General features: G+C 40.6%; 1 protein-coding gene across 1 annotated transcript in view; it reads right to left on the bottom strand.

The window, feature by feature from the left end:
- Nucleotides 1-23,070, bottom strand: part of LOC133351721 (actin nucleation-promoting factor WASL-like) — a 40,433-nt gene extending 17,363 nt beyond the window's left edge. The window contains 2 exon segments of the mRNA XM_061567149.1: nucleotides 8,804-8,935; nucleotides 22,862-23,070. Of these exon segments, the coding sequence (XP_061423133.1) occupies nucleotides 8,804-8,935; nucleotides 22,862-22,984 (255 nt within the window). The 5' untranslated portion in view covers nucleotides 22,985-23,070.
- Between the last annotated feature and the right edge of the window lie 1,168 nt (nucleotides 23,071-24,238).

A 24,238-nucleotide genomic window follows, 5' to 3' on the forward strand; every position in this document is an offset into this window, starting at 1 on the left:
AATAATACGACCTCCTGTATACCAGGCGAGGTAGTTAACATCTCGCCACCGTGGCAGCCTATATGGATTGTATATGGAAGAGGCTATTGCCATTTACAGCCAACTTTTAGAGTACTAGACCCCTTGGGACTGCGATGAAAATGTTATCGACCTCCACAGCAACCAGTAATCTATTTGTAAATTTATAAATGCAGAAGTGTTGTAATCCAGATAACTAACCTGAAGTATAAGCGTAGATCTACCAGTGTAGACCCTATTTTATAAGCCCTCTCAATACAAAAATGTTAGCCTTTCATAGACCCTCTCAAGTTGATCCCTATTAACTCATGTATTCTACCTGCGTTCTTCCTTACTGCTTTGTATATAGGGTTGCAAGTTAGTGTAACTGTTAACCACTTATAAGCTGCAAGTACAACCAATGTCTGCACTGTTTAAAATGCATGCATAAATTAGGTGTTGTGACGTCCATAAGGGAGGAGAAACGTTGGCCCCAAGTAAACGAATATCAGTATGTGAACAAGAGATTATTAACTGGTCTCATGGTGGCATATACACTACGAACAGCTTCCTCTTAAAGCATGCAACACATTCTTGACACATTCTTTAGAAGCCGGTTTTGGAGACAGGACAGTTGTCTCAATGAGGTAGTTACATTCCGAGCATAGCTGGGCTGCTGAGCGTTCTTCTACATTCACAGCATTGCTAGAGACCTTTATGCATGCTGCCATTTACTGTGGGTCCTGCTGCCGCCTGGGGGCCACTATTTTTTAAGTGTGTATAATAAAAATGAAAGTCTAAATTTGCATCACCAAAGAGATTGTAAAATGCAAACAAGTGGGTTTTTTTGATGGGTGTGATTAGAACATGCCACACTGGTAGGCCTTCTAATAATGTATGAAAATTACAATAAAGTCACACAAGGCGAGACAGTATGTTGACACCGGTCCACAGCTTGCATTGTACCAATATTACTCAAATTATGCACTCTCAGAAGGCCACGTGGTTGATGGAAAGTGTAAAAAATAATTATATTCTTAATGTTGAGGGACAAATACATGGAGATATATTATCCACTTATTTATCATGGTAAAAACAACTTTTTGAAGGGTGTCTCTTCATTTATTAGGAGCGCTTTTTGAAATTACAGAACATGGCAAATACATATTGCTCAATCAAAAGGGGGGAAAATTACATCATTAACTATTTGTTAATAACAGGTATGTCACGACAGTTAAGAAATGTGTAAATATGTTGTACTTCTTTCACACCATATGTAGCCAACCGTGCTAAATGGGGAGTACAGGGAAATAAGAATAATTTAACTGGAGAAATTAGGAATGGAAGAAAAAATATTACTGAAAATCTAAATAAAGAGTTCATCATGGCCAATGAGTTGCAGCCACCAAACCTTACTCTTTGGTTTTTTCGGTAAAGTCCCGTAGGTAGAAAAATAATAGATCACAACTGCTGAAGTAGGCGATAGATCTGCCGTAGCACGAGGTTATATAGGCCTCGGCAGTAGGGGGGGGGGGGAGAGAGAGAAGGGGGGGGGAGGAGGCGGGGCAGAAAGTGGACCTTGCAGCAGCACCCGGGTCACCAAACCTCCCCAGCTCTCAACTCTACCAGGCCCTGCAGCTGTTGCAGTTCACATCCACCCTCCTAGGTCGGCCCTCACAGCACTGTTCCATGAATTCAGGTCTTCCCATTGCTCGCAGACCTTTTAGTGCGACTCCAATGCCTGTCTGGGTAAGTCACCCTCATCCATCCTGCACCCCTGCCCCCATCAACATCAAGCTCCTAATACAAACTTTAAAAAAATGCTTTTCTGTAACATTTTTTTATAAATTGTAATTCCTTACACTATCTTGCCATTAAGGTACCTACACTCAATCCCCAAATATTACAGAACACAATAGGATACGCATGACAAATGTAAATTTTGTAGAGACGTTTTCATTGGACCACTATGCAAATGTACCAAGCGGTAGGTGCAGACAGCTATACAAAAGCTTGATAAACGGACTGTTCAAGTCAAATATACGAGGCACACACAAGCACACAGGATGCATAACATTTTTGAAATCAATACACAATGGAGTTAAACACTACTGGACAAAGAGAAATTGCCCAATGTTTTGGAAAAAACGACCTTTAACTAGGTTACCTGAAATTGCTCAATAAGGTTTCTTAGAACATTAAAAAATACGGTTTCCATACAATTGACATAAGACATGCCATTGCTGCACAAAGCACACTGGTTAATTAAACATGCCATTGCTACAGAAAGCACACTGGTTAATTCTAGTTTGGTTTGAGAAACAAAAAAGACAGGGCTCTTGTTGTAAACTCCGTGGACCACGTGGTCGAAAGTGAGTTTGAAGTTTTCTTGTAAAGGAAAAAATCCTTTAAAATTACTGTGGGGTGACTGCCGTACTTTGTATTACAGCATCACTGCAGCGAGTCCGACAGTTACTTTAGTGTTTGGAGATGGAAAAATTGGCGATGGCGATTATTGCTACAAAATGTGTTGTGCTGTCGTGGTAGACTTCAGTTAATGAAATAATAAAAATAAAAATGTCCGTCAAGTAGGAATATAATAACATTCTAGATTTGAAGCTTTCGCGACTGCAAGGATTCATATTCTTAGGTTTTTCGGTAAAGTCACGTAGGTAAAAAATTAAAATTAATAAAAAAAAATCACAACGTTTCGGCGGCAACACAAGCTTCCGTCTTCAGGTGGAACCGTCACAGCACAATAGCTGTATCAAGTAAGAGAAATTCCAAGAAAACAGTCCTTGTATATATACTGGTTGAGGGTGGGAGGAGCCAAGATAGGCCCCTGGATATTATTATTGTGAGGTTCGGTGCGGCTGAAGCACGCTGCTAGGAATGAGCCTTTGTTGTGTAGACTGGTTGAACTCGGAGGTTCCAAGAGTTGTTAAGGTGCGGCTGATGTAAAGGTGCGTGTAAATGGGACTGAGCCTTTTGTTATGTAGAGGTGGTGTGGCTGAAACCACTGCTAGGAATGAGTCTTTGTTGTGTAGACTGGTTGAACTGGGAGGTTCTAAGAGTTGTTAAGGTGCGGCTGATGTAAAGGTGCAGCTGCTGTGAATGGGACTGAGCCTTTGTTATGTAGATGAAACAGCACTTTGCTACGTTGCTGGGATTAATTCTAGATTTGCCAAATGTGTGGTAAAACTTAAAGTAAGAAAACCAGTGTGTGCAAAAAGGAGAAACTATACGGTAAATGAAGAATAGTGCCTGTCAAATAAGATGGTCCACATATGTGTAGTTAAATCTTTTTTGCATGGTTAATAACATCTTTCCAATGATTACTAAGTTTGTGCCCATCATCACGGTTGAAATTATGTCTGTTTGTATATTTGGATGGCTTCGTGTACAAACCTTTGATGGTAGCCAGGAGGTTTGCAGAGCACCTTGGTCTCGGAAAAGACAATTTCATGTGAGCCCACGGCATTGTAGCAATGATCGGCAACGGCGGAAGAATCAGTTTTGCCGTGTTTCAGATCTGACTTGTGCTCACGGACACGCTCAGAGAGATGACGTTTCGTTTCATCCAATGTCGCAATCACCACAACTGCAACTGAGTTTGTAGACTCCAAGTCAGGAATGACATCTTTCACAGTTGGAATTAGATCACGGATTTTATGTACAGTACTGAATCGGACTTGGATCTTATGTTTGTTTAGAATTTTGGAGATCTTTTTGGTCACGCCTGCTATGTATGGCAACGTGATAGTTTTGATCGGAGTTTCATGTGGCTGTTTCTGTGTGGTGGGAGAAACAGCTTGGCGGATGGTGCGGTCAGAGTATCCGTTCATCCTGAGGGCCCGATGTACATGTCTTAATTCACTGGCCAGGTGGTGTTGGTCAGAAATGCCATGAGCTCTGTGGTATAGCGTTTTGATGAGATAATTATTTTGAGATGGGTGGTGGTGGGAATCAGGTTTCAAATAGGAATCTTTATTAATTTAATTTAAAAAAATTTACCTACGTGACTTTACCGAAAAAACCTAAGAATAAAAATATAATAACATGTTGGCCCATCAGCAAATTCCGTTTCTATATTTTTCAACAGCACTTTACACACTGCACAAGTGCTGGCCCTCAATCTCATCAGCAGAAAAATGTTTTTATGTTGCCTCGTATTTATGAGCAAGAGCTCTCCAACTACCCAGGGGCACAGAGTTTTACGATTTTAAATTCTTCCAATGGGAGAAATTATATTAGAGCTACATATAATATAACATTAAAGCAACTTTATTGTACTACTAGATTACAAATGATCGGATGTGCACCAGTATAGTAGGGGAGTGGAATGAAGTGGAAAATCACAAGCGGCAAGACATTTTAGCAGAATAGTCCTAATCATGGATGTTGCAGTCTCAGTTGCGCAATGCAGTCTCCACTGACTGACAGCAGAGCTTATCAAAAGCTACTACTTAAGGCTCAAAAGAAAAAAACCACAAAGGCATAGAAATATCCATGGCTAATTAGACACCCGTAAAGTGCAGTTGGCTAAACCTCAGGGCATGCGGATAAATATGCAGTTGCAGAACAAGTCTGGTATTGCTTTGTGGGTATGAATGGTTGAATGCTACAAGCATGTACCGACACTTATAGCACTCTGGACGCCCATAAGTTAGGGTGTGTTAGTTTTCTCTTCCTTGTCAGGCTGAAAGCCACATTCCTGAATGGCCTATGAGTTCTTATTTAGCCTTTTGCAATCATTGTTTCAATCCAACCCATTTACTCAAGTAGGTGAGAGCATGTTTTAAGTACTAGACTTATATAACATAAGACTTTTTACATCATGATTTTAAGGTTGGGTAACCATTACTTGGTTTCCAATTAACTATTTTGGTGCCATTTTTTACGTTTGAAAATCCAGAAGCAAATACATATTTCCTTCCAAGGAAATGTGACCTACTGGACATACAAAAATGTATATGCCAATTTTATGTAAAAATGCATGCATTTAGAAGGCAGCGATGCATTTATAAGATTAAATAATCTGCATGGGATGATCTCTATACAATTAAAGACAGCTCTAATGATTACCAATATAAATAAAAATGGCACAGAGTAAGGAATGACAGTCGTGGCTGTGAATTATAAGTCACTTCTGGAATAAGGTAAGCCACACAACTTATGGGAATGAACCAATTGATTTTCTTGCTCCTTCAAAGAACCAAGTACATATATTTAACTTTTTCCAAATGGAACGTTTAATATGGTCTGGGACTAACAACGTGATCCACATAATATTTAAATAAACAGATATCAAATGTCATCTTCAGTGCTGGTCCAGAACAGTGCCACAACTCGGTTGAGTTCTCAAAACGTGGTACTGATTTTATAAACTTGCTGGGTTGACTCTAAACCAGGTTTTGCATTTGAAACATTGAAATCTAACCAAAGCACCACTTGGATATAAGTATTTACATTGGGGAAGTAAACAATTTTACTGTGTAAAATTCACACCTGAAAATGTCATCTTTGATGCAGGCAAACAACAGAACACAGTGCTATGCCAGTGCAACTGCTTTATGTTAAGTGTGATGTTTAATTATGGAGTCATTAATTCAGACTTTGAGCTCTGCTCGTTTTATAAAATGATGCTCATACCATATACAAACCAGACAAATAACAAGCAATTGGAGGCTAAGACTAAATAATCAAAGACTCTGCATGAATGCCTGAAATGAATGTTATGAATAGCTAGTTTTAACGAGCTACACATCAATATGCATAAAATGTCACCCCATATTCCAGAAGCAGGTTCAGATGAAAGAGCAAGATGTGCAGGAAGGGAATTTCCTGCAGTGAATAAAAAGAAATGGGTTCTTGGAAAGAGTTAAATGTATTAAATGAAATAATAGAATACGACGTTTCGATTGCAACACAAGCATTTGTCATGAGGTAGAAAACAAACCTAGTAAACTTAGAATTGTAATGCAATACAACATAGAGAGTCGGCTAACACAACAGTCAACACCCTACCTGGTTGATTACGTTCTTCCAAAGATTGCTAAATTTGAGAGAGACAAAACACAGACATGGAGACACACAAGCAGAGAGAGAAAACACGGACACACAGAGAGACACACATATAGACTGTGTTGTATTGCATTATTTGGAGGCGTCTTGAACGTATCGCATCCCGCAGTGGTCTACCTGCTGATCGACTTGCTTACAGAGTCGCCTGCAGGAAAACTAACAAACTGATCCTTGTCTCACGTTCCTCCCACATTGAGGAACGCATCAAAAAAGCAACCGGAAACCCGCGCATTCTATGGAAAACTCTCAAAGATCTTCTCCATCCTGGTAGCACCATGGTCCCTCACCATAGCGATCCCCTTGCCTCACTGAAACTTGCCACCTCTTTTAATACTTACTTCAACAACAAGCTAATCGCCGTCGCAAACTCGTGCACGTCTACTGACACATTGCACCATTGTACCCCGCTCATGGTACCTAAAATTGTAAGCACTAACCCAGACACTCTTCTAACTATGCTAAAGCCTGTGTCTACAAAAGACGTTTTCGCTTTAATTGAATCACTTCCTTTGAAGTCATCTCCACTCGACGTGCTCCCAGGTTCCTTGTTCAAGCAATGTGCTCCGGAACTCGCCATCATGATCAGGAACATCGCAAATGCCTCCTTCTCTTCGGGGTGTTTTCCGTCCAACCTCAAATCTGGCCTGGTTTCTCCCTTGTTAAAGAAACCAAATCTAGATCCGGATGACCCATCTAGTTATCGTCCCATCACTAACCTCTCGAACCTCTCTAAACTCCTTGAACGACTAGCCCTCGCCCAGCTACAACCACACGTCACCTCCTCCGCAAACTACTGCAACTTCCAGTCAGCTTACCGTCAAAACTATTCCACAGAAACAGCACTCACCAGGGTGCTCGATGACATTTTAACGATCGTTGATTCCGGCTCAACTGTTGCACTTGTAAGTCTGGACATTTCGTCAGCCTTCGACACCATCAACCATTCGCTCCTTACTTCCCTCCTGAAATCCGACTTCGGTATATGCGGCTCAGCACTCAAGTGGATAGCTTCGTACCTTTCTGACCGGCAATCCTCAGTCAGGGTGGGCATGTCCACATCGCCTGAAACAAGAGCATTATGCGGGGTTCCCCAGGGCTCTGTTCTAGGTCCCCTGCTCTTCACAGCCTACACTTCCCCGATCGGCCGACTCATTGCAAGCTTCGGTGTTAAGCATCACTCATACGCGGATGACACGATTCTATTCACCGCCATCGATTCTAGCAATGCATCTGGATTCGAGAGGCTCTCGGAATGTACCACCGCCGTGCAACAATGGTTCACTGCACACAACCTAGCCCTTAATCCGAAAAAGTCAGTGGCCATCATGTTAGGTACCAAGCAACGTCTCAATTCAGCAGCACTCCCCACACACATACACATCTTCGGTCATAGCATCAAGTTCACCAACCACTTCAGCTACCTCGGTGTCATCCTAGATTCAACTTTATCCTTCGACCGTCAAACCAACCATATCATCAGCTCATGTAACTTTCACCTGAAGGCTCTTAGACACATACGTCCTCTCATCTCTACTGAAATTGCCAACACTTTGGCATGTTGCATAGTTGGGTCTCGCCTTGACTATTGTAACTCCGTCCTTGTCCGGACCTCCGCTGGCAACCTAAGGAAGCTTCAAAGACTACAAAATAACCTAGCACGCATCGTCATTGCCCACACTCATCCCCGCCTCGACTCACTAGCTCGTCTCCGCGCTCTCAACTGGCTCCCCATTGCCAGTAGGGTCACATACAAGACCGCCTGCCTCTGCCACAATGCCTTCATATCCGCCTGCCCGCCGTATCTTTCTTCATTACTGACAACTTGCAGCTCAGCACACGGCAGATGCCTGCGCAGCGCGACTCACGACCTCCTCTTGATACCAAGATCCAGGATGGTCATGTCTACGCGCCGCTTCTCGGTGGCAGCCCCAACAGTCTGGAACGATATCCCTCTGCACATTCGCAGCATCACCTCAATCGCCTCCTTCAAGAGACACTTAAAAACTCACCTCTACAATCATGCTTTTGAGCGACTCTGAGCTTGGCTCCGCGCCTCTGAGTTGCGGCCACTACGTCTGCAAATTTGCGCGCGTTACAAATTGTACTATTATTATTATTATATTTCTAAGTTTACTAGGTTTGTTTTCTACCTGATGACAATTGCTTGTGTTGCAATTGAAACATTGTATTCTATTATTTAATTTATTTTCTTTCTACGTAACTTTACCGAAAGAACCAAAGAGTAATTCCTGCAGTCACGAAAGCTTCAAATCAAGTTAAATTTAAATCAGATTTTTTTAAAGCAAATTTAACACGTAAGTTTTCACGACCAATGTTATCATTCATAATACATATTTGGGGAACATTGCGCAAGCACAATGCCAATGTACTGTACACTCTTCTCCACCCGACACAGCCAAATAAATCAAGTTGCCACGTGTACAAACATGGACATTTGTATTGCTTCAACACACCGGTATGTTGAAGAGCTATCGACAAAATTTTATAATTAGGCACGATATTCCCCTGGTACTTACAAACATCAATAAACTATTTGTAGCATTAAACTCCTGTAGTGAAAGTTACTTCCAATCCTGGGCCTTAAATAGGTGTTCACTTGTGGGGGGTGTGCTAATTTCATCACATCACATACAGAACTCAAGAGACCAGAATAGTTTAATTTGCAAGAGACACCTAGACCACCAAAATGACAAGTACTCACCCTCATTTCATACACACGGATGAAATAGGACCTCCTGGGGTTGTCCTTGACAAAGCAGGCCACCCCGCAGTGCCTCTTCTGCCACACCCCATTCTCCGAAAAGAAGACCTGCACCACCGCCGTCGCCATGCTCTGCAGATGCACACGGACACAACGCACACACACACATACACAGGGAAAGGTGATGCAAAAGTACACTGCACTGCATGCAAGACCTAAAATTATTTATATACTTAGTATTTTTACCATGTTTAGAAGGCAATGCTATCACAAAGGCGCAGTAAAACACTTGAAAGGATGGCAGCCAATGGTCAAGGATTGGAAAGCATTCTAGAGATGTTTAGAGATGGAGCGTTGAAATGAGCTCGCGTACAGGTGCTCGGTGGATTTGTACGACGCGGGACCATGAGCGATTGCAATGGTTTGGTGAGGCCCTCAGCAGTGTTTGTATTAAATTTGAGCATATCCACAATTAGTCGAGACTACAATGCAGTCGAGTAAAAACAAAGCATTATTATATTTTGAAATATCGTTGGCTAGTGGCCTTGGATTCTGAAAGTTTCAGAATAATTACTCTAACCATGTACCACCATTATAACACATTAAATGTAGGCCATTAAGCCACAGCTGTAGACATTTGAACGTCGTGTGACCATGTCAGACATTTTGCATGCAGTACTAGGATAGATCACAAGTTAAATAGAAAATGCAAATTTCACAGCTGAAATTTCCATTTGACTGTTGAAACATTGTGGTTGGAAAACACGTGGAGCAGAATAAAGTACACACTTTACTTTCCATTTGCAATGTGGATAGCTGCAAGTCTAAAAGGTGAAATGTATAAGCCACTAAATAGCATTTGCAGCAATAGAAAAGTACCCAGTGGAAAGGCCGAGATGGAAGAATGTCTTTACCACAAGCCTCCACTTCGGGTCGGTCCCGCACAGGGGACCTCAACAAAGGGTACCGCTCACGGCACTTACAAAGATGCTGGCTCTGGAGCATGCGACCATCAGGGCTCATGCCTTGGTTCTGCTGTTGGCCCTCCTCCCCATAGCAGGATTCAGAGTCAATTGCCAGGGTTATCCCAGAGTAGCCATCTCATGTATGAGACCAGGCATCTGATTTCCTGGGTGGAAGCCAATGTGGCCTACAATTCAGACAGGCACATTTATATATTTATATATCCTGAGGGTCCTAAACACCAGGGCAGAATGGCTGAACAGAGCAGGAGTGGGCACTCCACTAGGACATGTTTCTACACATTACCAAGGATTTGGGGTCCTGGCTCAGGATTCATTCACATGCAGTGTCAACAGGTTGAGGCTTTTCAGCTCATGAGATCCAGACCAAGTTGTGGAGGAGTCAGTGGATATATTTGGCCAAAATATCACAAATGAACCCTAAAAACAAATTAAATTGAGAATGTCCTGTCGTGTAAAACTCGATCCCAGCCATTTTTCATCGCATAAACACATCATCAAATTGTAGTGACAATGTTCAACTGTCAAACCAACCTATAGTATTACAGATGACAATTTTTTCACACGTAGTAACATACAGGGAGTCTCCAACATACGTCATCTCGATGTACATTGTTTCACACTCATGTAGCCGATTTTTTGAGGAACACAACATAACATTTCCCTGCATATACGGTCGCTTTTGACTTGGTTCCGCTGAGGCGAGTTAAAAAACATTGTGCGTGAGTGCGTAGCTACGAGCCCACTCACGGCCAACACCAGTGACGATTATTATTTTCGACTCAGCTCAGTTGAACTCGGTTGAAAGCGGGGAGGGGGGGTGTAGTGTACAACTCGGACATGCACCACCATCTTCTCAGTCCCATCGTATTCTCTTGTGTATATACTAACTCATCCACTCCTCAAGGTAAGATCATACAAATCATAGGTTAAGGTACAATCTTTAAAAAATGCTGTTAAAAATGACGTGCTTTTTTTACACCTAAAATAGTTTTTGTTTGAGCCATTGCTTAAAAAATGTCCCAAATACGTTTTCTATTTAAAAAAAGAAAACTTTTCAAGTGCACAGGGGCTGCTTCGAAATGCACGTAAAAATGGCTTTCAATTAAGCGTTTGAGAAATATAAATGTTGTTTAAATGTTCTTGAACTCGGAATTAGTTATATGTGTACATTGTGTTGTACAGTATAGTACAGTACCTGTTTTATGTACATGTAAAGTACATATTTTGGTTGCCAGGTATGAAACACAAATTTCCCTAAGTTACAATCCCCATCCCTACCTTATTCCATTGTTCCTTTAGGAGAAATTGGCCCGCTTTGCGTCGCTGAGGCAAAGTTTACACTCTTACGGTGGCCTCGTCTCCCCCATTAACATGTATTCATATGGGGGGAAGTCCCCGTTACACATCGTTTCGTTATAACTCGCAACTTTCCGGTCCCTAACGTATATCGGGTACCCCCTTGTACTCTATTTCATTTTCATGACGCAACAAGCCCTTTATAATGTATTTAAAAATATATATTACAAATTTTACTGGTAAACATGTCATGTTGGATTACACTATTTAAAAGTTTAAAGTATATATACAAATCTGTAAATATCTATGCAAATGCATGAAGGCACACAAAGGTACAAACACGTACACAATTCATTTAATTGGGTACCACGGCTAACACGTTACACTACTAAACGTGCCCAACACGATTTCATTCCAGGATTGTGGCAGATGGCAGTCTGCACATTACGTTTTCGCCTTTAATGCTTTCTTGAACAATTCAAGAGACACCACTGCAACTCAAAGAATAATTACACAGTACAATTCATCCACTTAGGGGAAAGCATACCACTATAAGCTGGGCACATATGCAATGGAGCAATGGCTTCTCATTACATATACTGTACAGATAACAATATACCCTATCTAAATGACATGCATTTTTATGCCTCATCGATTAAAATCAATATCAAATGGTCCAGATACCTGCATAGAATTATAAATGTAAAAATCTATTTATGATATAAAATAAACAAATATAACTTAAGTTGATAGAACTAGACAGAACCAGACCACATGAAACTAAGACCAAAATAACAAATTATTTAATCAAATGACCATGACTCCAGGTCATTAATTGAATCAAGAGGGTGCATTGTTTCGCGTGCAATATTTAAATATTAATTTGTCCCATGTGTATAAAATCAAAATAAGATAATTTTCTTTACCTTCAACTCCCATGTTAAATAAAAGCAATGACGTCTAGTATAATAATAATACAATCTACTGAAGTGTACAAAGCATGGTGTTTGCCACCTGGGCGGCACTTCCCGCAAATCCACATGTTCACGTTCCTCCTTGTACAGTCTACACAATGAAACAACTTGTGTGGGTTATTAAAAACAACAGGAAAGCAGCTTCCACAATTGTATATATCGCACAGGAGGCATGGGCAGCCTTTTTAACTTTAAATGCATAAACATGAATTTCGTAACACCTTGAATTTCGCAGGTGCCACAATTTTATACCGTTTTTGTTTACATTTATAAGTGTTATTGTTTGCAATAGTTTCAAAGAACAATTACTCTGGCTCAATTGCTGTAAGAGAATATATGCATAGTGTCTTGCTGAAATTCTCAAAGAAATTAAGTTTTGGCAGAATTTGATAATGAATGATTGAATATGATTGGCAAATAATCCAATTTGAGATCACGGACGTAAGGTAAATTATATTTAGGACGTTAGTATATGGATAACAAAATCCGATAGGATACACTTTAAAAGGTATACAGTACTGCACAGCACAGGCAGGATGGTAAGTACTGTACATGTCTCTCAACCACCAAACCTCAGTGCAGAGTGAGAAATCGTAATTCAAACCAGGTGTGCTTGTTACACACAACATGCTTGAGGTTAGCTTCAGGTTATGTCAAGTGCAGCCACAAGTGAAGCTAGACCGGCCAAGGATGATTAGTATTCATCATCACAGTACGCGTAGTAAATTATTATGAAACTGCTCTATTCGGACATAATTAACATTTTGCCTCATCTTCTTTTGCATCCACCCTCTGTAATGAAGGTTCTATAGGCAATGGTAAATCTGCACTCTTAGTGGGAAAACTGTGCATTAACTTACAAGCAACACCAGAGCAAAGAGAATGACAAATTCCACTCTTATGTAAAGAAAAAAGGGCACACGAAATTGTAAATTGGTCCAAACACATCGTTTGGATGATTGGCTCCATTCTTGGCAACTGGAAACAGGAAACATTGGTAAGTTAACTTATTATCGGACGAAAATCAATATTTGACAATAGGTGAATGGGGGTTCAAAGCAAGTTGCTCAAGGGTGAAAGTGTACGGACTAAGAGAGGCCGCTCTCTCTACTCAGTGTTCACTCAAGTGGTACTCGTGTTATTATTTTATTGATCCCAGGGGGATGATAAGCTGAGTCCAGCGCCAACTGTAAAATTAAGTCATGACTTTACAATTTTGAGTTGAGTGACCTATCACACAGTACCCTCCTCACCGGCTGGATGGTCCATTATTAGGTATCATTACTGAGCACCCATGCCTGTTCTTAATTGGAAACAGTAAATTGCAGCTCTAATGCTAAATGACAAACATGATGATAGCAGCAAGGCTTTTATATGCCAAGTAGGAAGGATTGCCCCTCCCTGGTAACGTTGTTGATCATGGATTCAACCTGTCAGGTTTTATTTAAAACTGCTGCAGTTTAAAGTCATTGTAATTCCAATTTTAAACCCCTAGTATTCCTCATGCCTTTCCTACATGTAAGGGTCTCCAAGAAAAAATAAATATCAATTGGATGTTGTAACTTCTGATGCTATTTCATTAATACGTTTTAACATAACAAGTTATAGCTATTGTAATACAGCAATGTGTTGCCATAATCCAACATGATCGATAAATTCAATCATGACACTGTAACAAAAACATCTTTTTTTCCTGGGTAGTAAGTGTTATTTCCTAATTGCTTATGCCTCAAAAGTACAGAAAATGGCTATTATTCCCCAAAAACTTTACTTTTGTGACCAGGACAGTGATATATTTACCTACAGTGAGGGAAAAAAGTATTTGATCCCCTGCTGATTTTGTACGTTTGCCCACTGACAAAGAAATGATCAGTCTATAATTTTAATGGTAGGTTTATTTGAACAGTGAGAGACAGAATAACAAAACATTTCAGAAAAACACATGTCAAAAATGTTATAAATTGATTTACAATGTAATGAGGGAAGTAAGTATTTGACCCCTCTCAATCAGAAAGATTTCTGGCTCCCAGGTGTCTTTTTTATACAGGTAACAAGCTGAGATTAGGAGCACTCCCTTTAAGAGTGTGCTCCTAGTATCAGCTCGCTACCTGTATAAAAGGCACCTGTTCACAGAATCAATCAATCAATCAGATTCCAAACTCTCCACCATGGCCAACACCAAAGAGCTCTCCAAAGATGTCAGGGACAAGATTGTAGACCTGCACAAGGCCGGAATACGCTATAAGACCATCGCCAAGCAGCTTGGTGAGAAGGTGACAACAGTTGGTGCGATTATTCGCAAATGGAAGAAACACAAAAGAACTGTCAATCTCCCTCGGCCTGGGGCTCCATGCAAGATCTCACCTCGTGGAGTTGCAATGATCATGAGAACGGTGAGGAATCAGCCCAGAACTACACGGGAGGATCTTGTCAATGATCTCAAGGCAGCTGGGACTATAGTCACCAAGAAAACAGTTGGTAACACACTACGCTGTGAAGGACTGAAATCCTGCAGCGCCCGCAAGGTCCCCCTGCTCAAAAAAGCACATATACATGCCCGTCTGAAGTTAGCCAATGAACATCTGAATGATTCAGAGGACAACTGGGTGAAAGTGTTGTGGTCAGATGAGACCAAAATGGAGCTCTTTGGCATCAACTCAACTCGCCGTGTTTGGAGGAGGAATGCTGCCTATGACCCCAAGAACACCATCCCCACCGTCAAACATGGAGGTGGAAACATTATGCTTTGGGGGTGTTTTTCTGCTAAGGGGACAGGACAACTTCACCGCATCAAAGGGACGATGGACGGGGCCATGTACCGTCAAATCTTGGGTGAAAACCTCCTTCCCTCAGCCAGGGCATTGAAAATGGGTCGTGGATGGGTATTCCAGCATGACAATGACCCAAAACACACGGCCAAGGCAACAAAGGAGTGGACTCAAGAAGAAGCACATTAAGGTCCTGGAGTGGCCTAGCCAGTCTCCAGACCTTAATCCCATAGAAGATCTGTGGAGGGAGCTGAAGGTTTGAGTTGCCAAACGTCAGCCTCGAAACCTTAATGACTTGGAGAAGATCTGCAAAGAGGAGTGGGACAAAATCCCTCCTGAGATGTGTGCAAACCTGGTGGCCAACTACAAGAAACATCTGACCTCTGTGATTGCCAACAAGGGTTTTTCCACCAAGTATTAAGTCGTGTTTTGCAGAGGGGTCAAATACTTATTTCCCTCATTAAAATGCAAATCAATTTATAACATTTTTCACATGCGTTTTTCTGGATTTTGTTGTTATTCTGTCTCTCGCTGTTCAAATAAACCTACCATTCAAATTATAGACTGATCATTTGTTTGTCAGTGGGCAAACATACAAATCAGCAGGGGATCAAATACTTTTTTCTCTCACTGTATTTTCAATGAGAAAACGTGTGTATAAGGGTACATGCATTATCATTGTAATTGCTATATAATGCACCTAAACTGACTTTACAATGTATTTGCGTGAAATTTTGCAAAGGAGCAAAACATTTCTACACCATATATTTAGTTTAGTACAGGTATTACAAACCGAAAAGGCTCGGTAATAACTAAAAACGCAATATATTGTATACACTGAAATATAGCTGTATAATACTAAGTGAAATACTGGTAGAATGGTGCTAGGGAAATTATAATGGTACATAATCAATAACAGGGATCTGCAAGTGTAAATGTAAAAAATTAACCCGTAAAAACAAAGTTTTCCACTAAATCCTTTATATGCGTGGCGGCTAGAGTCCTCTGGCTTGAGATGGCTGCCACCTATAGGTCAGATGATTGCCTGCCACCATTAAACAATTGGTAATTAAATATAATTTATTTTTTCCTAAAAAGTGCAAAATTTTGGAAAAAAAAATTCACGAAAATAAATTGTCACACACAACGAGTGTGTGCAAAATGTCAGCTCGATTGGATCACGGGAAGTGGGTTAAAAAACGACCGAAAGATTTGCACGGTCGTAAGCGCGCAAGCAAGTGAACTTAATATAAAGGATTTAAAAATAAAGCTATAGAAACAATTGCTATTAGCTTATTAACTATCTAAATTATCTGTCATTCTGTAATAACATTAATGTTTTTTTGTTACAGGCAGTGTAGAAAATTATGAAAATCTGGTTGCATGCAGGATCCCTTGATGTGAATGACAATAACTTAGAGAAAGTATAACAATAGTGGATAATAAAAATATGCATTGATAATGAGATTTTGAATTTGAATCCCTCACGAGACAAAGGGCCAATTAACCAAAATACCAAGAGACATTGTGTTTCATTAAATATCTACTCACTTCAACGATATTCGCATGCTCTCCTGTAAATGATAAAAATTGTGCCCATGTCTCATAATATTCAGAAAATCTACAGTTAGCCATTGTGCACTGGTAAAAACGATGAGATTCTCCCTTTCATTACTGTCATCACGACCTTTAAAACAAACAAGGTGCATTATAGTCAGTTAGAACGGCAACAAACAGCCTTTTCAAACTCGTGCTGCTATTTACTATTTTAAATTGCCTGCCATTGAGAAACAAAAAATGCTGCATCAGAAACTGTATGTAGGTGATAACCACTCAGTCGAAGTTCTGAATCAGAAGAGGAAAAAGGAACAAACACCTGAGAAACAACTCCTGTGCTCTAGACGCACACTGCTATACCCATTTCACAAGTACGCGGAAAGTTTGCACAATCACCAAGGTTACATGCACCACGTATGCGGAAACACGTAAAAGTTTAGTTCAACAAATTTGTCTTTAAACAATGGAATATTCAAAGGTTACCTGTCCTATGCCCCCCCCCCCCCAAGCCAGTGACCAGATGAACATCTGAATTCATGTTCCTGACAGTATATTGTGTACCTGACAGGCCTCAACAAGCAGACGCTATGGCAAGTCAACTGTCAATACCATCATGAACCATCCACGCTCCCACACACCTGTGGACATGTTAAAGATGTTCTCCATGCTCTAGCAATCTGTAGGCAGTGCTCATCTCCATTGGCAGCACAGACCCTGAAGTATAAATGCCATAATTTCAAAGGTTGGGTCCAACTGACACTGTGCCATCACATTGCTATTTTATGCTAATGAAAGGGGCCAGTCTCAAATGGATGACCCTTCTTAATTACCACAAAGATGTACTAATTTTATCAGCATAAAAGTGATGATGGCCTGAGAAGACAGAGCATTTCAACTCGCAACCTTGTGACGTAAAGTGTCTAGCTATATTATTTACACATACCATGATCAAGGCAATGCTTATAATTGGAAAGTATGTATTAACAAAAATCAAACCTAACAAAAATAGCCATACCAAAAAACATGCAGAATTGTTTGTGATATTGGCACAAAGTGTTCAATTAAAAACATTCCTTAACAGCTACTGCAAACCGTGACATATTTGAGGTTACACAGTGCAAACCGGACACCATTTTTATCTGGAATGCGAACTGGTAATGACATGAATCGCCACATAATCTAAACAACCTGAAAGGGATTGAAGCCACTTTACACCACGGTTTAACTTATATTAAGTGTTATCTGAACAATTAAATATTATTGGCTACAGCTGAGTGCAAGACTTCTGGTGAAATTGTCCATCACTTCATAGAAAGTTACCAAAAGGTTGACCTATGGTAAGACTGGGCCCCACCAAAGTAATGGGGAATTTTCACCACTGGTTCAGAAACACCAATTGAGATGAGCATAGCCCTATGCTTGATGGGAAGATCCTTATTTTGTTCTATTAAACAAAGCCTTGGGTCTACAGGAAACAGATAAACCCGGATAGAAGAATACTGCAAAAGCAGACCTTGAAGCTTGGGTCCCAATTGTGCAACAACTACTGGATCTATCAGAATAATGGAATCGATGGGAGAGGCATGGTGGAATCAACAGCATTGGTCGTGATATTTTTTTAACCTAACTTTCAGTTATTAAAGATCTTCGGTGTAGCTTGTGACATAATTCACAAAATTAGGCCATTATATAAGTGCAGCGCCAAACTTGAACATTATAATCATCTAAATGGCAATATTTTCCATTGTCACTAGCCAACTATGGGAACTGAGGTCTGCCTTTCAAATAAATAATGCATATAAATTGACCCTGACATGGTCAATTCAACTGCAGCTGAAGACATTGTGGGTTCCAAAAGTATTCATCCAGTGAGTCCACAAAGAGCAAAGGGGTTGGAAAAGGCGTAAGAGGAATACGATCTCCTGAAAAAAGACACTCCACTCAGCCGAGTGAAGGTTGACAGTCACAAAATTTCACAATTGAATAAGCAGTCAACAAAGTGCGAAGTTACCTTTCTGCAATATCTTGACAAACTTACAACTCCATATTTTTGAAATGTTTACTTTTTATGTGCAATAGAATTAAGTTACTATTTTTTGTAAGTCACTTGGTTATTTTATTTCAGTTCTACATGCATACTGTTGAGTTGGAGTTTCTATCTCTTATCGAAGAAAACCATATGGCATGTGTGGATTTACATTTCGCCAATGGAAGATGTTTCGGTCACAGCTATATGAAGACTTTCATAATAGTTCACCTGAGCAGCTCTGAGAAAACTGCACCTTGCAGGAACTTACTCTCTGGTGGACACATTCACACATACAAACATTCTATGTTGTTGGTATTTCTCGTGGAGGTGTAATGCTAAAACTGCAGGGCTGGAACCGTCAGATATGTGAAAACTTTACAGAAAAAGGCAGCCACCATATGAGACACTGTACGTAATTCAATTCCAAAGTGGCTGTGAATTAAGACTTATGCAATCAGGTGGATTGGAAATGTAGTTAGACACAATGTAGTTAAACACAATTGGAAGGTTTTAGCGTTCAACACCTGGCTAGGGGGTTGACTTTACTCATCCAACTGGATTAAATGAAATATGTACCAATGTGAGAATTAAAAAGTGCGTGTCATTTGCAGTAACTGGCCCCTGGCGTTTGCATTGCTTAGCACCAAACGATTTGAACATTGCCACCCCAAGGTTATTCGAGAAAGAAGGCTCTATTTGACCTGACTTGAATAAGGATTTTACAATTATTCCAAGGCCTGAATCAACTGTACTATATATATATTCCTTAGAACCAGTGCGGTACTCACAAATTGATGATTGTTTCACAATGTGGTGAATCATCTTTCCACAATGTTTTATTTAATTAGTTGTAAAAAATGATTAAATGAAATGTTAAAACAAAAGCTGTTACATGACGCAGATACCGCACATTTCGCCTAACGCTGGGCAAGTTTACAGGTGACTGTGAACTTGTCCAGCTTGTTATTCCTGCCCTAAAGCAACACAGATAGTGCACTCATGTGAGCAATGGTGTCACGCTGGCAAAACGCGGTCAGCCACAGCAAAGGAGTCGATGAACGAGTACACCCGATAGTCAGAGGAATTACTCACGGCTAAGTTGCCATGTTTTCTGAGATTACAAAGTTTTATTTTGCACTTGATAGCAATAGGATTCAATTGACATTTGACACTTTACATAAACGCAAGCCCTACTCATGAGCATAAGTGAGATAAGTGTGGCAGATAAGTTTGTGATGATTGTATAAGTGAACTAATAAATAATTCCATCTAAAATGTCAAAAATTATAATATGGTGCCTTTATGAATACATAGATTAAAATTTTACTTTATTAAATCCCTCCTCTTGCTTAGTCACCCAATTTCACATGCTTATGATGACGAATTATTTCCCTCCCAGACAGAAGATCACGTGAAAGGGCTTCAAAAATCAGCTAAGAGTATATTCATCGTTATGGGCACCTTGACATAAGAACAGCAATTCAAATCAACTCAATACTCTTCTAGTTTTTGCCATTCATTGCAGTAAAGAAATTACGCAGATGCAATAGTAGCATCAGAGTGTTAGTTTAAACCAACACGCTTATTGATATTCTTGGCACCTAGGCATGTCGATAAAAAAATATTGGTGCAAGCCATTATATTAACTTAGCCATTGAAACATTACATGCTCGTGTAAGCATAGCCTTGTGGTAATCATGCTGTCAATTGTGGAGGCAGATGGAATCTTAACAAAGGGCTAATCATGGAATTTTCTCAACGACGACCATTCTGTTTGTGTGAAATGTGGTGCTTAAACGTGTATCTGATTGGCCTACCTTGCCACCCAGAGATATGTGCAATCCAGTGGTACCAGCCCGATCCTCATCATATCAGAAACCAAAGTAAATGCTCATGAGTTCCATTTTCACTGGCAATGAGTGCACACTATGTCTTAAGTGTGGCAAGCTGGGGTGGATCTTATGTGGTATGTTATGGAAAGAATATAGGTGTTTGTAGTATAGAATTTGAAAGACCCAGTTGTTACTTGCCTAAATATGTACAACCGATGAAATTAACTAAATCACGAGCATGCGACCGATTTCGTCAGATCTCTGAAGCTAAGCAAATTGAGCCTGGGCAGTCTTTCCCTGTTCTAACAAGATGCCTCACATATTGTTATATGCTGCAGTAACTACGGGTGGGCAGCAGTTAACAGTTTTGGCAAAACCCAATGTTGTAATGTTCTTCTATGCTCTTCCATCTTTGCTCCATGCTTCCACCAACCGACACTGACCAACAAGGTGAATGGTTAAAAAAACTTTATGACCGCAGTTTCAGGAGAATTAGGGCTGTGCACGTATATCCTGCCATTACATAACAGCCTTTACCTGTCCTACTGTATTTTCATCTTGACATTTCATCATAAGAATGGGACTTGGTTACATCATCACAATACTAGCCTAAATATGTATTGCGTGTTTAAAAGTTAATCCAGTACCTTCTGACACCTGCATTTATGGTGCCTCTAGGCGAGTTTAATTTAAAGCAAACAATGTTGTTATTTTAGTTACCGTTCAGGCATATGGCTCCTCTGATCAACAACAAATGAGTCAACACCGATATAAACAGGAATGCAATACCTGTTTACTGTATCCTGGAATAGAGATTATGTGGCTGGTATTTTTACATCACCTACAAAGCTATTATAACAATTTTGTAGAGTGGTTATTTGCATGCAAAGCTACTGTGCCTCATATTTAAATATTGACGATTAAAGTTACATCAGGAATAAAAAAAAAACTACATAGTATCTTGGACAACAAGCATGTCAACGTTGTAGTATCAAAAACAATTATCAGAGAAAGCTTATAGTTAGACAATTAGTATTCACATTTGAAATAAAATAAAGCATTAACAAGACACTTTTCAATCAAATTACATAAAAAAAATTCATTATTCACCTAGTAGTGAACAGAAGGAAAAGTTACGACTTAAACCCATTAAACATACCACAGGGTGACCATATTAACTTGAGCTATAATTCCAGGTCCTGGAAATGTTTAAAACTTGGGAGGAGAGCTTATGGCACTGCAATGGCTTACGACAGTATTGAGAACATGTATCGGTTGGCTGTCAATGTGATCATTTGACTGGGAATCAAACAAACACGCAAATTGGTTCAGTAGCAATATAGTATCCTCACGCTCTGGACTTGGAACGAGATGTTTTAATTGGTCATTGTTTATTTTGGCGGCATGTTTGTCACATTTGGTAAAAATAAAACTATACAGTACAGAAGACTCTCAACCCACATTGACTGCAGTGCACAGCCTACTTAGTCCAATGAGACGGGTTCTAAAAGCCGAAATCAATCAGTCTGGTGTGTTGATAACAATGCCATAATGCCTGACTCAGCACTTATCTGGTAATGGACTTGCGCTAGGTCTATCAAATTAGTTAATTGTCCAAGCCTATGTTGAACGAGCTTTACCAATTTAACTCAATCACCATCACAATTTCCACTAGAATTGTATTCAGTTATTGAGTTAGAATGTCATGGTAAGCTAATTTAAAAGCCCACATCCTATATTAAAGTAACAAAAATGATGTTACGAAATATATTTAGGTATGGTTCACTGGCCCTTTATTATAAGGTAACCCATCTCAACACCATGAGCTCTTATCTCGTTAAGTCTTTGACAATTGCGCCCATTGTAATACTGTACACATGAAGAATATATCAACGTTATAAATATACGTTTCTTAATGACATAAACTGTAGACAATTTAAATGCATTGACGCCGAGAAAACGCCCATGTGCAGAATGTTCGTCCCGCAATTACACCATCCACGCAAAGTGGTTTACACCGATAGATTTACGACTGATACCATGCAAGTGTCAACAGAAACGTAATTTTCTCCATTAACTGCGAAATACACCCCACATTATGAAAATAGATTAAAACACTGGAACAGAAGCTTGTTAACGGGAAAAACAACTCCTTGTATCCAGTTATGGTAAGTAGTCTTCAATATGTGATAGTTTACAATATGTTGAGGTACATTAACATTTGAAAAAAATCTACCTTTAAAAACGAGTTAAAAACAGTGTTATGGAGTGAAATGTTGCGAGTTTAAAATCCGCACCGGTACTTGGCAAAGAGAACCAGTGCACGTTTTGAATGAGCCACAACCAACGCCGAATGTAAAGAATAACAATTATTAAATACACAAGCCGCCTTGCAGCTAAAATCAAACATCGCTCGACAACAAAGTACGACCAGCGCTGCCCGAGTGGGGCTCGTTCCAGGGTGGCCGCTTGGGGCGAGGAAAGCAGAAAAAAGCCTTCAGCCGATCCCGCACCACCCACTGGTGGCCCACGGACGCGGCGGGCGCCTTCTCGTCCCAAGGCTGCCGACGGGGCTAGGAAAGAGGGGAAAAGCCTCGGGCCTAATCACCAACTCACCAGACACTTGCGGCCCAGCATGTTGAAGATGATCTCATTCTCGTGCGGGGTGAGCACGGCCGACCTGGCACTCGGCGGCTGCTGTTGCTGCCTTTTCGGCTGCGTAGACATGGTTAAGAACATGTACGTGTCGCCGTGCCCGTGCTCTCCGCGGAGTCTAGAGCCGCATGCCCCAAGGCCGCCGCTGCCGCCGCGCCACTCAAAATGGCGGCGCCGTGACTCCTCCCCCTCGACAAACCGCGGCCCCGCCCCCTCCGCCTCCTGCTGCTGCCTTCACTACTTCTTCTTTTATTCATAACTCCTGACAACACGCAACGCACAGTAGAATACCTGACCACGGTACTTTACTCCTTGGTTCTTTCGGTAAAGTCACGTAGAAATAAAATAACAATTAAATATAGCATACGACTTTCGATTGCAACACAAGCAACCATCATCAGGTACAAATGAAAGAGAAAACAAACCTAGTAAACTTAAAAATATAATGCGATACAGCACAGAGAGTCGGCTAACACAACAGTCAACACCCCACCTGGTTGATTACGTTCTTCCAAAAATTGCTAAATTTGAGAGAGAGACAAACACCTACACGGAGACACATAGACAGACACATACGCAGAGAGAGACAACACAGAGACACACAGAGAGAGACACACACATAGGCACACAGACTTTACCGAAAGACCCAAGAATATAATCCAGTGGCACTTCGTCATGTCTGAAGGCATGCCATTATCTTGTTCTTCTACGTAATTCGTAACAATTGTCACTTTCAATGTCTCAAAAGCCCTCGCCACTTCTATGGTCATCCAATGCACACCAATAAGTGGCCCCTTCTTACAAATATACTCGGTACAGTATTCATGTGAAGATTGTTAGCCACTGCTGCATGAAAGCCTGCCCTAGCACCCACCCCCAGTAGCAACTATTCATCCAGCACCTGTACACAAACCCATGTCATCGCTCCATCCCTTCCCAGACGTATAACATTCACGTGGCAGATCACTAAAATTATAGACATTCATTTGAAGAGAAACGCTTTGTGTAGTTATTTCAAGACCTCTGTAATTGTTTCAGCCATCTCTATGCCATAACAGAGTTTTTTTGGGTTAGATCTTGTAAATATATAAATGTGTCGTTAAACCCGCCACCACCCGACACGGTCAACTAGTGAGGGTTGCCACGTAAACAGAACGTGCCAATTCGTCACGAGTACAGCAGCATACCGGTTGTGTGTTGGAGAGCCACCGGTTAGTGCTATACTAGTTAGTGCTATACTAGTGACGAATTGGCATGTTCTGTTTACGTGACAACACTTACTAGTTGATAGCTCAAATCATGTCTGTAAATGAAAATCTGTGCTTATTGCGTATATTC

The sequence above is a fragment of the Lethenteron reissneri genome, chromosome 38, assembly GCF_015708825.2.
Source record: "Lethenteron reissneri isolate LAM-NWPU_2019-01 chromosome 38, ASM1570882v1, whole genome shotgun sequence".
In the NCBI taxonomy this organism is placed as follows: domain Eukaryota; kingdom Metazoa; phylum Chordata; class Hyperoartia; order Petromyzontiformes; family Petromyzontidae; genus Lethenteron; species Lethenteron reissneri.